The following is a 14,646-nucleotide window of genomic DNA, read 5'->3' on the forward strand; positions in this document are numbered from 1 at the left end:
GACCTGAGAGGTTATGGAAATTAGTGAAAAATAAGCAGAGAGAATCTGCTATTTCATAGATTTTCAGTCTGAGGATTCACTAACATATACCCACCCTGTCCTTCTCATGCTGGGAAATGGCAAGGGGGTCTTGGCTAGCACTTCTTTGCTGCGTGTGAATTTTTGCCCAGATGCTGAAAATGCTGTCATGGCCAGAATTGCTATAAGGCAAAACTAAGAAAGAATAGACACTAAGGGGTATACTTCCAGCAAAGTGAATCTGTGTCTGCAACAGGACTGTTGCCAGCTCAGTCCAAATAAGGGATGCTAATAACGGGAAAGAGTGCCACATTCACTGTACTTCAGCATGATCATTAATAGGGTAAATCTGTGTTTATATTATTATTTAGCAAAATAAAATAAAGGAACTTATATTGTGTGTGTATTCAGAGAGGCCTTATTCGCAAGTTAATGCCACAAATGTCCCTGAAATTAGTCTGAAAGTGTTGGTCTGTGTGCCTCGCACAATAGATACCCCATTTCTGGTTGGTCCTTTGGCACTACCATAATAAACATAATTTATATCTAAAGTTTCCTCAACAAAAGTTCTGCCTCATATTATATGCAAGGCTCCAGGAGTCTGGTGGAGGATGGGCACAGGAATAAGGATTTTGGATCTTAACTGCATTTCCATGCATTGTACTGTTTAATTGGTTGAGAAAACTACAATGTCATCCTATATCTCTGAAAGTAACGGACAGATATTCACAACATTCCCAACTTAGTTACAATGAACTTAATAACAGTGTCATCCTTAGATAGAAAATATTCCATTCCTCATCAGTGTTTGTCGAGCCAATGGTTCTCAACCAGGCATACACATACCCCTGGGGGTGTGCAGAGATCTTCTAGAGGGGACATCAACTCATCTGGATATTTGCCTAGTTTTACAACAGGCTGCATAAAAAGGACTAATGAAGTCAGTACAAACTACAATTTCATACAACTGTGACTTGTTTATAGTGTTCTATATACTATACACTGAAATGTAAGTACAATATTTATATTCCAACTGATTTATTGTAAATTATATGGTAAAAATGAGAAAAGAAGCAATTTTTCAGTAACAGTGTGACCATGACACTTTTGTATATTTATGTCCGATTTTGCAGCGGAGTAATTTTTAAGTGAGGTGAAACTTGCGGTACTCAAGACAAATCAGATCCCTGAAACGGGTACAGTAATCTGCAAAGGCTGAGAGCCACTGCTCTGGGCTATCGCTTTAACAACGGACTCCTTCCAGCGAAGCAAGACATCACGAGTCAGGCTCATGAGAGAGCCCGTCCACTTCCTGGTGCAGGGCTAGCCGGAAACCTGACTGAGCTCAGTGAAGCACTGCACAGCTACCCACTCCCCTACGGAGAGTCATGGCTACGGAGAATCCTGTAGAAAGCCTTCTGGAGGAAGCTACTTGTCCTATCTGTCTGGAGTATTTTAAAGCCCCAGTGATTCTAGACTGTGGGCACAATTTCTGTCGGCTCTGTGTCACCCAGTGCTGGCAGGGATCCAATGCAAACTTCTCCTGCCCTCAGTGCAGAGAAATCCTTCAACACAGAAACTTCAGGTCCAACAGGCAGCTGGCAAATGTTGTAGAACTTGCCAAGCAGCTGAGATTACAGGTAGCGACAGGAGCCGAAGGGGAGAGAGTGTGTGAGACACATGGGGAGGCCCTGAAACTGTTCTGTGAGGAGGATCAGACCCCCATCTGCCTGGTGTGTGACAGATCCACGGAGCACAGAGCTCACGCTGTGGTTCCCGTAGAGGAGGCTGCCCAGGAGTACAAGGTAGGACATCATCATGTAGTGTGATAGTTACAGCTTTGGATTTTAAAGAGATGAGATGAGTGAGGTAATATTTTTTACTGGACCAACTTATGTTTGTGAAAAAGACAAGCTTCCAAGCTGCCACAGAGCTCTTCTTCAGGTCTAGATTTTAAAGACAGTTCAATTTCATTGCAATTTGCTGATAACACTTAATTCCTCTCTCTATATCTGTTGTTATTGTAACAGAATTTCCCAACTCTGTAACACACTGATTGCATTAAAGATTAAATAAAGGAAGTTTTCTGGAGAACAGAAACTTTTAAATGACAGCTACTCTAGAGCTGGGGAAATAATTGATTTTGCAGTTCAGTGACTGACCTGAGAAACCGAAACAAGTAATAGTTTCAGATTGACACAAAACAGCATTTTTCCCTTAACCGAAATGAAAACCGGGAAAACAAATCATTTTGGGTCAAACAAAATATTTTATTTAATCTGAAATGAAATACTTTGTTCAACCTGAAACTAAATGTTTCAGTTAATTTTTGAGCACTCTTTCCCCTTTTCTTCTCCTCCTTTGTAAAAAAAGTTAAATCTAACTAAATTTAAAACTGAAGCATAATTTTAAAATGAAAAAGTTGTAACATTTGTTTTGAAAATGTTATATTGAAACATTTTGACTTTCTGTATTTTTCCTCCTCCCAAACTGTTCGCCAAATGTGACCCAAATTCACAGTTTCAGTTGGCCCCAAACTGAATTTTTCAATGAATAAATTATTTACTGAAAAAAATGTCACCCAGCTCTAATTCACACATCAGACCTTTCCCCAGTGTATCCATCTTGCTCTATTGTATTCTGATGGTTACAGTAATGCCAATAGGTTATGGAAAAGGAACTTGGCTCCATTCAATGTCTGTCTGATCAACGATTGTTTAAAATGTCATCCCTTTTGGCCTGAGCTATTAGACCAAATTTAGGGCTGTTTCCATTAGGAGGAGAAATTGATGAGTATTAGATGGGTGCAATCATGTTTATTTTTAAAAAAATGTACACAAAGTCCTGTTTCCCTGAACACACCAGACACAAACAACAGAAGGCAGTTTCCTTGCTCACAAGTCCAAGCCTGTTTTTCCAGCCAGCACTCTGCCCAAAACAAACTCCCTCTTTTGTCTTCCGCTCTGGTCCATGCTATCTGTGTTTCTTTGGCTATTCTGGCTACTTTTCTCCTGTACCCCACCCCACCCTTCTGCTACACACAGACTGACACAGCTGCCATCCAATCAATCCATATCCTCTGTGGTTGCAGTCAGTTCCAGGGAAACCCCTCAGTCCATGTGGGTCAACTTCTACTCCAGCCTCGCTGTGTTGGCCCATGACTTGGGTGATAGCATCTGTTGTTTCAGCTATCACTAAACAAATGGACCCTGAACTGCTCCCTCATTTAGCATGAATGAAAATGGGCTAGCACAGCCATAAACTTCAAAAAACTCTACAAATACCCATAGATCAAAACACATTTACAGGCAGCTACCACCGCTCTCCAGTATGACAATACACATAGATTTTGTTCCTAAAATCCACCCTCCCACAGTAAATAAATAAACTCTCAAATAATTACAACTTTTTTTTTCTACTCAGAAAAAAATTCAGACCCATTTGATGTCTCTGAGGAAAGAGAGAGAAAAACTACAGGAAATTCAAATGATGGATACACAGAGAAGCTGGGAACATCTGGTAGGTGCCAATAGTTATTAATGGATCTGACTGAAAAATTGAATTTCCATTCCATGGGAAATTCTGATATTTCAATATTTATTTTCATCTGGATCCAGGACAAAACATCAAAATATCAACACTTCTCTTGGAGAAAGTTCAGAAAAGGTTTGATTCAGAAATACTGGCTTGTAAGAGAGATTGGATGCCAGAGGGGACACCACAGTGCAGCAGGGAGATGCACCCCAATAGTAATAGATAATAGCTAGGTCTTATATAGCATTTTTCATCAATAGCTCCCCCAGGGGTCTGTTCTATTCAACATATTCATAAATTATCTGGAAAAAGGAGTAAACAGTGAGGTGGCAAAATTTGCAGATGATACAAAATTACTAAAGAAAGTCAAGACCCAGGCAGACTGTGAAGACCTACAAAAGGGTCTCTGAAAAATATGTGACTGGGCAACAAAATGGCAGATGAAAGTTAATGTTGATAAATGCAAAGTAATGCACATTGGAAAGCACAATACCAACTATACATATAAAATGATGGGGTCTAAATTAACTGTTACCACACAAAAAAGAGATCTTGGAGTCATTGTGGATAGTTCTCTGAAAACATCCACTCAATGTGCATCGGCAGTCAAAAAAGCGAACAGATGCTGGGAATTATTAAGAAAGGGATAGATAATAGGACAGAAAATATCAAGTATCAAATATCATAAATCCATGGTATGCCCACATCTTGAATACTGTGTGCAGATGTGGTCACCCCATCTCAAAAAAGATATATTGGAATTGGAAAAGGTTCAGAAAAGGGCAACAAAAATTATTAGAGGTATGGAACAGCTTCTGTAAGAGGAGAGGTTAAGACGACTGGGACTTTTCAGCTTGGAAAAGAGATGGCTAAGGGGAGATATGACAGAGGTCTATAAAATCATGACTGGTGTAGAGAAAGCAGATAAGGAAGTTTTGTTAACTACTTCTCATAACACAAGAGCTAGGTGTCACCAAATGAAATGAATAGATAGCAGGTTTAAAACAAATAAAAGGAAGTATTTCTTCACACAATGCACAGTCAACCTGTGGAACTCCTTTCCAGAGGATGTTGTGAAGGCCAAGACCATAACACAGTTCAAAAGAGAACTAGATAAATTCATGGAGGATAGTTCCATCAATGGTCATTAGCCAGGATAGGCAGGAATGCTGTCCCTAGCATCTGTTTGCCAGAAGCTGGGAATGAGCAACAGGGGATGGATCATTTGATGATTAGGGGGTTCCAAAGAGGATGGATCGAGACTGTTCTCAGTGGTACCTGATGACAGAACAAGGAGTAATGGTCTCAAGTTGCAGTGGGGGAGGTTTAAGTTGGTTATTAGGAAAAACTTTTTCACTAGGAGGGTGGTGAAGCACTGGAATGGGTTACCTATGCAGGTGGTGGAATGTCCTTCCTTAGAGGTTTTTAAGGTCAGGCTTGACAAAGCCCTGGCTGGGATGATTTAGTGGGGATTGGTCCTGTTTTGAGCAGGGGGTTGGACGAGATGACCTCCTGAGGTCCCTTCCAACCCTGATATTCTATGATTCTATTCTATGATCTGTTCATTCCCTCTGAGGCACTGGCCACTGTCAGAAGACAGGATACTGGGCTAGATGGACCCTTGGTCTGACCCAGTATGGCCACTTTTATGTTCTTAAGCTCTTTACAAAGGAGGTCAATATCATTAACCTCATTTTGGCACAAGATGGGTAAGTGACTTGCCAAAGTCACCAAGGAGCAGAGCTAGGAACAGAACCCAGGTCTTCTGACTCCCTGTCCAGTGCCCTGTCCACTGGAATGTCAACCTGAGCTGAAATTGTACTACAGCACTGTAGCTACCCTGGCATAACCCCAGAGAGTATATCCAGCAATGTAGGCCAAGGGATAGTGAGACTCGAGTCAGCTGATCTGTATCAGGGAACCCCAGGCTTGAGTGTTTACACTGCACTTTAACGTTAGGCTAACAATTTGCTGACTCATGCATGAACCTAGGGCTCTGGCATCCACACTGCTGTGCATAGGCGGGGCCTGAGTCAAAGTAACACTATCCCAGAGTGCCTAGCACACACACACACACCCCGCCCCCGTGGTGACACTCTAGCCCTGGGAATGTAGTGCACTGTGGGAAACCTCTACTGCCCACTCTGTTTCCTAAGTGTGGCACTGCTGTTGATGCTACTTAGGTGCCCACAAGGAGCACATGAGCACATACATGGCATAATTGGCTCCTCTGGTGGCTCTCTCAGTAAAATGGTTGCAGTGGGAGATTTTATACTGAACTACCATCTAATCTGAGAATTGGTCTCTCCAGCTCTAGGCAGAGTCAAGCTGTCAGGAAAATGCCCATGTGCCCCTGTTTTGAGGCTAATTAGGATATCAGGCTCCAGGGCTGTCAAACTAGTAAGATGAAACTTTGCAATTCTTAATGTTTAAAGTGGACTGTCCAGTGAGAGGTTTTTGTTTGGCTGGTTTTTTATTTATTTGTCTCTGTTTATTTTGAAGTTTGACATAAAATGAAGGTATCTGAGGGAACACAACACATACACACACACACACACACACACACACCAGCTGGCTACTGCTGGCTGCAGAGCAGTAAAGTGCATCACCAGGGCTTTGGGTGCAGTATGCTCCAGCACCCCGGGGACCCCTTATCCCTCTCTCTCTCTCTGTTTGTGTCTCAATATGGTTTGTAAAAACAGTGTAGATCCTGTCTTCGTACTTACAATATTGCTGGTTTTTCATCTGTTTGTTCTGTTGGTTTTTCGTTCTCCCCTGGCCTCTCTCCAAAGTCCCTGTCAATATTGGCTGAACCCCACTCCTTGCTACCCGGTGATACCTGGATCTCCAGAAGGCAATGGGCACAGAAATTCCTCCTCATATGAGACACAAAAACCTCCCTTCGAAGGGAGATAGGGTCCAAACTGGAACCTGTGGGAAAATCTTCTCCCTTGTAACCACAGGGCACATTCAAGTGTCAGGTGTTGAATTCTCAGGAGTTGCAGTGAAATGCTCCTTCCCTCACTCCTAGGGCTTTCTGACCTGACCCAGGACTCCTCTCTATGACCCTGACCAGCCTCTCTCTCTTTCTTTTTGTCTATTACAGAAACAGACAGAAGCTGAGAGGCAGAAGATTATGTCTGAGTTTGAGCAGCTGCATCAGTTCCTGAGAGAACAAGAGCGACTCCTGCTGGCCCGACTGGCGGGGCTGGACCAGGAGATTGTGAAACTGCAGGATGAAAATGTCACCAAACTCTCCAAGGAGATTTCCCGTCTCAGTGAGCAGATCAGTGAGCTGGAGGGGAAGTGCCGGCAGCCAGCCAGTGAGTTCCTGCAGGTGAGGGACATTATAAACCCCCCTCAGATCCCTACACAGAGAGGGAAGGTTCCTGAATCATGAGCCTTGGAAAATAAATGTATCAATTTGTTTAAAGCTGCAAACTTTCTCCTAAAAACTCCATCTGGAACGGAAGTGGTAACGGTACAGTGAGTCCCCTCCAGAGAAGGAGGAATGCCTAGTGTGGGGCATGTGGGACTGAGCTCCCTTTTTTCTCTCTCTCCCCTCTAGGACATCAGGAGCACCATGAGCAGGTACGTGGCTCCTCACTCCCCCTCACGCTTCTCGGCATTGGAAAGGGGCTCGGGAACCTTATTAGCACATCTCCCCAGGGCACAACAGCAGCATGTGTGTGGCAGGGTCACACTGCAGAGACCAATCTCCCTGTGTTGACCCTTGACCCCAGGGTGTTACCCTTTTATACAGGACTGGAGTCCTAGAAGAAGGGTTATTACCCTAAACATGATAATTTCCATCTCTGGGGGACTGGCTGCCTCAGGAGTCTGGGGATGGAATACGGGTCTTTCATTACCTTTCACAGTCACTGGCTACTCTTTTGCCCAGGTCAGCAGTGATCAGAACATTTGCCACCTAATTTATGGTTTGGTGACACAGGTAAAATCATTTCAGGAATGGGCGATTGGGGCTCCCAGACCAGTTCCTACTGGGCAGATGCCCACCATGCAATAAATACAAGAACATGGGAACATCCTGGCTCACAGAAGATGAAAGCCAAGGACTGAACTAGCCAGGGAGACAACTCCCTTCTCATCCGTAGAGCTGGTCTCTAGGTCAGTGCTGAAGCACAGCAGCGGCCACTATGTAGAAAGCTTGTGCTGCCATTGCCTGGGCTGTGCCTGCTCATAGGCTGGATAAGTTTGTCAACCCAGGGGGTTTTCTGGCAGAGCTCCAGTGATATAACCATACGCATATACTTCTAGAAAATTCCCCACATAGACAGGTCCTCAGACTCCAGGTCCTCAGGCCAGCTGCTGTAACTAGTGTGTAGTAATAAAATCACACACAAAAAAAATGTTTCTTTTCTCCCTAGGTCTGAGGAGGGGAAGTTCAAGCAGCTGCTGGAGGCTTCTTCTGAGCTGGAAAGGAGCCTCAGCCATTTCTGTCAGAAAAACATTGCTGTAAAGTTGACTATGAACAAACTGAAAGGTACCGAGAAAGGAACTAAGAGGGGTTATTGAGAGGAGTCTCTGTGACCGTAGGAGGAGACAGCCGCCACTTCACAACAGCCAGCAGAATAATCCCAAATTACTCACTCAGCCACATTCTACAGAGAGGGACGAACAAACCTTCTCCTGCAGTTCAAAACTACAGGCTGAGGTTGCTGTGCCTCCTGGATCGGGGCTAAGAGAATCCCCAGTGGGCTGGGGTCTGTCTAAAGTGCAGTCCCAAGTGGAGCTGCCTATAGGTAGCAGCAACTCAGAATCAGTGCAGCAAAGTCCCCTTTGGCCTAGGCCTGCCCCTTCTGCTGGGCTGTGTGACTGTCTTAGCCGGTTCCTGCACAAGGGCAGTTCTCATCCGGCCAGAGCTAGGCTTTCTTCTCTGTTTACAATGCAGTGTAAATGGGCCTCAGTGGGAAGGAGAATCCTTCCACACACAGGTTTCCCACTGCTCCGAAACAGCCCTGTGTTCCCCAGGGCCTGCAGGCCCCACTCTGGGCTGATCCAAAGGGCTGTGAATCCACTGCTAACTCCTTGGGCAATAGTAACAGACAGAGGCTAATTACAAACTAACTGGGGCAAATCCTGGTTCTTTCCACAGTGGAAATGGGTATTGGGGAGTGAACGTATCTGTCCAATATCCCTGTGTTTAAAGGCTAATCTCCTAACTTTAAGTATTCACTTTTGAAAAATGTGTCGTGCTTTGTGCCTTAGTTTTCCCATCTTTAAAATGGGGATAATTATAACTGCGTGGGAATCAGTTTCAAAATATGTCCCAATTCAAGAACATAAGAATGGCCCTTTTAGGTCAGATCAAAGGTCCATTTAGCCCAGTATCCTGTCTACCAACAGTGGCTAGTGCCAGGTGTCCCAGAGGGAATGAACAGAATAGGTAATCATCAAGTGATCCATCCCCTGTTGCTCATTCCCAGCTTCTGGCAAACAGAGGCTAGGGGCACCATTCCTGCCCATCCTGGCTAATAGCCATTGATGGACCTATCCTCCATGAATTTATCTAGTTCTTTTTTGAACTGTGTTATGGTCTTGGCCTTCACAACATCCTCTGGAAAGGAGTTCCACAGGTTGACTGTGCGTTGTGTGAAGAAATACTTCCTTTTATTTATTTTAAACCTGCTGCCTATTCATTTCATTTGGTGACCCTAGCTCTTGTGATATGAGAATTAGTAAACAACACGTCCTTATCTGCTTTCTCTATACCAGTCATGATTTTATAGACCTCTATCATATCTCCCCTTAGCCATCTCTTTTCCAAGCTGAAAAGTCCCAGTCTTCTTAATCTCTCCTCTTACAGAAGCTGTTCCATACCCCTAATAATTTTTGTTGCCCTTTTCTGAACTTTTTCCAATTCCATATATCTTTTTTGAGACGGGGCGACCATTCAAGTAAAATTGTGGAAAAAATAAGTATCATAATTGTCAAAATGTTTCATGTTGACATTTTTTAAAGGAAAATTTGAAGTGACCTTTTGTTGTATAATTTCAGCTGATTTAGACTAAAAAAAGTTAGAAAAACGGTGAAAATTAAAAAGGAATTGTTTGGGAACTTTCAAAATGAAACATTTTGATTCGCCTAAACTGATTTTTTCCCTCTGTTTTGAGTTACCAAATATTTTTAAGACTTCAATTTTTTGTCCCAATTCAAGATGGAGAAAATTTTCGAACTCTCTAAAATATTTGAAAGATGGGAAAACTACTCTCTGCTCAGTTCTAGGGATAATTCTGTTCCACAGTAAGGACAAGAGTGAGATGTAATAATTGAGGGAATTTATAAAAGAAAATATCAGTCCTTTCTACACCATAAAGAAGCAGCCATGTTTGAAGAAAAAAAATCGAGTCCTTAATCTCAATGAGCCTCACTTTCCCTGTCTTTAAAAGTTGAGATGCTGTCTCTTTGGATGGTGGTGTAACTTGCTGAGTGACAGTAAAGTGCACTGACATGCTGTTGTGACAGTTGCTAGCTTGGCCAACAAAGCATGGATTGAACTAGGGCTCCAGAGTCAAAATATGAGTGTTGAGAACTTTACCTGTGGAACCAAGCTTCCTACCCAAGTTTTGTAACAAACTCACATCCCCTGTAGATCAGAGGTGGGACACACCACATTTACCAGTGGGTTATATACTTCTGCTCAATAGACAAAGCTCATCCCAAACAGCTGAGGTCCCCAATGCTGCAAACCCAGATAAGTCCCTTCTTACATGAAAGCCACTATTGTGGCCAACCCTAGGGATCAAACCAAGCATCCTCAGCTGAGCACAGGAATCTCTACATCTTAAACTAAGGAACTCGCTGGGGCTCTCACAGACTTGCATTCTCTGTGGTTGGGGCACATACAGAGACAAAACACAGTGACCACTGGGTTACACTGCCATCAGAGGGAAAAGGAAAAGTTTCTGATCATTTTTAACCTAGCCACACTGGAAAAATGGGTGTGGCTCTTTCTTCACTGTTTTATGTCTGGCTCTGTCGGTTTCTCTCTCATAACCAAAATGCAGTTATGTTAACAAAGAGCAGGGACATCCCATAAACACGACAGCATGAAGTCTTGTCTCTTTCCCCTGTTCTTTCCACTAGAATTTCTGCCATTGGAACTGAAGACAGAAAAGGGGAAATCCATGGGATCAGATGGGAAGGGTATGTTTCCAGGCGGAGTTGCTATTATTGTTGTTATTTATTTATTTATTACGAAATTAGAAGGAAAGATACTTCCCCAAAGTAATATCTTTGTTTACTTGTTGTGAAAGAAAGAAAATTACACAGCACACTAAAACGGTATAAAAATGATTAGATTCTAAGGAAACCGTAAGCTAAGATTACATCACTAGTTTGTCACATGTTTGTCACACATTTGCTCATGTAGGCCGAGCTCTGTCTGTTATCCAGTTTTTCTGTGCAAATGGAGGCTTGGCCACTGGGGCTAGCCAGAGTGGCTAGGAGGTTGTGGCTGGGATGCAGAGGAGGTTAGGGGCCCAGCTAGTGGGGTCTGGCCAGCACGGGGAGGGAATGAAGCAGGGCCGCCCAGAGGATTCAGGTGGCCTGGGGTCTTTGGCGGCAGGGGGCCCCTGCCACTCAATTGCAACCGATGACCCAGCACTTCGGCAGCGGGTCCCGGGGTGGAAGGACTCCCCACCATAGGTCTTTGGGACACTTCGGCATCGGGTCCCGGAGTGGAAGGACCCCCCACCACTGAATTGCCACCGAAGACCCAGAGTGGAAGAAGCTCCGGGGGCCTGGAGCGAGTGAAGGACCCTGCTCCAGGGGCCCCCAAAAATTCTTGTGGGTGTTCCTGTGGGCCCAGGGCCTGGGGCAAATTGCCCCACTTTTCCCCCACTCTGGGCAGCCCTGGAATGAAGACTCCAGCTAGGAGGCCTGGACAGTGTGAGGTGAGACACACCTATGGTGTGTGTGGGGGGTGTTGACTGGAGTGGGAAGTTAGGGGCATGGCTGGGGTGGCTGGTCAGAGTGGGACTGAGATGCTTGGCTGGAAATTTGGGACCGGTGAAGGTGAGGGTACCAGCTTGGGGGTGGTGAGGGCACTGGCTGGACTGGGCAGGCAGGAGGCCTTGCTTGGGAGGCTGGGTACAGTGAGGGTAAGGGACCTCCCTGTGGGAATGGGCTGTACTGGGGGGGAAGGGCCCAGTTGGATATACAGCTCAGCCTATATAAGCAATGCAGTGTGAGACCCCACTAGCAGCTACCTGTCATACATTTAGGTGGCAGCAGGGGGAGCCAGACAGATACCTCTGCCCAAATCACGCAGGGCCTCTGTGGGCCTGACTTTAGTGGAAATTGGACTTCCCCAGTTTTCTGATTGTCCCCAAAGTCAGCAGGGTTCGGCCCGTTTGTGCCTCAACCAGGCCCATCTGGTGTGGAACTGATCAGGTGTTGTCCAAAGCTGTCGTGTGACAGGCACAGAAATACCTCATTAAGTTTAGTGGGGGCCTGGCTTCATTGTACCCCAAAAATCCTGACATCAGCCTGAGCAGCCAGTTCACACACAGCCAATACACAGAAAAAGTCTCACCGACAGGCCCCCAAACATCCTTTACTCTGCCCCAGCACTGCTCATGGACATTTCTGGGTTGGATTGTCAGGAGCATCTAAGGGAGTTGGTAGCACAAGTCAAGTCCCAAGGGCCTTGTGCCCCTAATTCCCTTAGGTGTTCCTGAAAATCCCACCCCAGGTTCTTTTTTCATATTTACTGAGGAAAATGGAGTAGAGAGGCCACTCAGAACTGTCGCACCTTTTCCCCTTCCCCTGGTTTGAGGGGCTTTCCCTCCTGAAACTTCTCTTTGGGATGGGCTCTCCTGCGGGGACTGTGCTCTTCCTGAAGTGCTCTGCTTCTCTCCCCAGTGAGTGTGACTCTGGATCCAGACACAGCTCATCCCCGGCTTCTCCTGTCTGTGGATCGGAAAATTTTGACCTGGGACGTCATACGGCTGAACTGCCCTGAACATCCCCAGAGATTTGATTTGTCTCCTTGTGTGCTGGGCTGTGAGGGATTCACCTCAGGGAGACATTGCTGGGAGGTGGAGGTTGGGGATGGGACAGCCTGGGCTGTGGGGGTGGCCACAGAGTCTGTGAAGAGAAAGGAGGAGCTCAGTGCTGCCCCTGAGGGGGGGATCTGGGCTGTGCAGAGGTGGGGGTTCCAGTTCCAGGCTCTCACCTCACCTCCAACCCCCCTGTCTCTGAGCTGCGTCCCTAGAAGGATCCAGGTGTCTCTGGATTGTGAACAGGGGCAGGTGGCATTTTTCAATGCTAATAGCGAGGACCCGATATTCACTTTCCCATCAACCTCATTCACAGGGGAGAGACTCCGCCCTTTCTTCTGGGTCTGGGGTGTAGGTTCCCAGCTCACTCTCTATTCCTGAGGCACCTGGCTCCCAGTCTCATGAAATGAGCTGCTCCAGCCTCTGATATCCTAGTCTCTTTGGCCCCATGTTCCTGCAGAGACGTTTAAATGCAAAGTGAACAGACCAGAGAAGCTGCTGTCTCTGCCCCATTGTGTGTCTCCCGCTTGTCTCTGTCTCTCCCTCTGAGGGACCATGACAGCCCTGCAAGTACTGGAAAATGGGGGTTCACAGCTTGCCTGTCTCTGAAGGGGGCAGGGGAGTTTCCAGGAGCCCCAGGACTTGTATGACTGTGGTCCCACAAAAGAGAATATGCATGTCATGTGAAGGGAACCTGGTCATGGCTGTAATGCATTCCTCAAACTGTGACCTGCAGAGAGCTGTCTGGCTCCTCCCCCTTGTTTTCAGCTCCTGTGTTGCATTCAAATAGCCTTAGGATTCCTTTCCCAGGTGAGCGATTCCTGTGATTGTCCCAGGGATGTTGAGGAGAGGGGAGGTGGGTCCTGCAGAGAGATGATCTGTGGGCCCTGCAGAGAGAAGATGGTCTGTAAGTCACTATATCTACTAGGATGGGTGTACACTGTGTTTAGCCTCACAACACTTCTGTGAGGTGGGGAAGTGCTGTTACCCCATTTCAGAGAGAGGAACGTCCAGCACAGCACATAAATGACTTGCCTGAAGTCAACTAGGAAGACTGTCACAGAGCAGGGAATTGAACCTAGGTCTTCCAAATGAACGGCTAAACCACCAGATTAGCTGCCTTCTCTGCATTAGGAGCCTGGGAAAGGAGGATAAAGATAAAGCTACACGCAGGAATAATACATCAGTAAAGTTTGTCTAATGATTCTCTCACTGACCCTCCTCACAATCAGTGGGCCAGCCCTGTGCAGAGTCAGGTGATCACAGTGGACAGGAACTGAGTATGTGATGGGAATGAAAATAGATTATTTTTTCAGGCCTGCTCTGAAATTCTCAGGCTGCCTCTGAATGCCCAGCTCAGCTCTGTGTTCAGCTTTCAGGCCCCACTGCCTTCCCCTCTCCTGGTCTCTTTGTGTTCCCTAGATAAACTTCTCCACCTAGGCCCTGCTGTTTCTAAACAGATTCCTGTGGAGGAAGAGATGAGAAACAGACACACACATCTCTCCATCACTCACAAGCTCTACAACTCCCTGCTGCTTCTCTGGTGGGGATCTAGGTGCTGTAAATACACATCATGAGAGACAGCTCCTAAGGGAAAGAGCTTACAGTCTAAATATTAAAAGTAATAGTCATAATAATAATGATGATTTTGAAGATGTCAGGAGCAACTCCATGTCTGAGGCCTTCCACTTAAAGCAGCTATTCAACTTCCATTCAGTGAGAAAAGTGCAGATTTTCTCCCCAAAAATTACAGCACGTACCCTGAGAGTACAGAACACATCACCTGAGAACTTACAAATCAATCTGTTAATGCCTTTAGGAATTAACGTTAAAAATGGGTCTGTTCAGATATTTAGCACTGACTGTCAGACCTTGCCGTATAGTGATACCATTCCTAGCTTCATACAGTCATAATTAATTACATAAGTTTTACCGGCATCAGTGCTCGTGTGCATAGCGCTTTGTCAGCGGGAGATGCTGTCCCACCAACATAGCTACTGCTGCTCAGTGAGCTGGTTTTATTATGTTGACGGGCGAGTTCTCTTCCCTTGGCATAACATGGCTACATGAG

General features: G+C 45.5%; 1 protein-coding gene across 1 annotated transcript; it reads left to right on the forward strand.

Annotated features, from left to right (window-relative positions):
- Nucleotides 1-1,352: 1,352 nt before the first annotated feature.
- Nucleotides 1,353-14,357, forward strand: LOC116824330 (zinc finger protein RFP-like). Its single transcript, XM_032779523.2, has 7 exons — nucleotides 1,353-1,823; nucleotides 3,442-3,537; nucleotides 6,659-6,889; nucleotides 7,121-7,143; nucleotides 7,941-8,056; nucleotides 10,660-10,719; nucleotides 12,439-14,357. Exons 1-7 carry the CDS (start codon nucleotides 1,407-1,409, stop codon nucleotides 12,954-12,956), a joined length of 1,461 nt encoding a protein of 486 aa, XP_032635414.1. The 5' UTR covers nucleotides 1,353-1,406; the 3' UTR covers nucleotides 12,957-14,357.
- Nucleotides 14,358-14,646: the final 289 nt, after the last annotated feature.

Source organism: Chelonoidis abingdonii, chromosome 13 (genome assembly GCF_003597395.2).
Source record: "Chelonoidis abingdonii isolate Lonesome George chromosome 13, CheloAbing_2.0, whole genome shotgun sequence".
NCBI lineage: Eukaryota > Metazoa > Chordata > Testudines > Testudinidae > Chelonoidis > Chelonoidis abingdonii.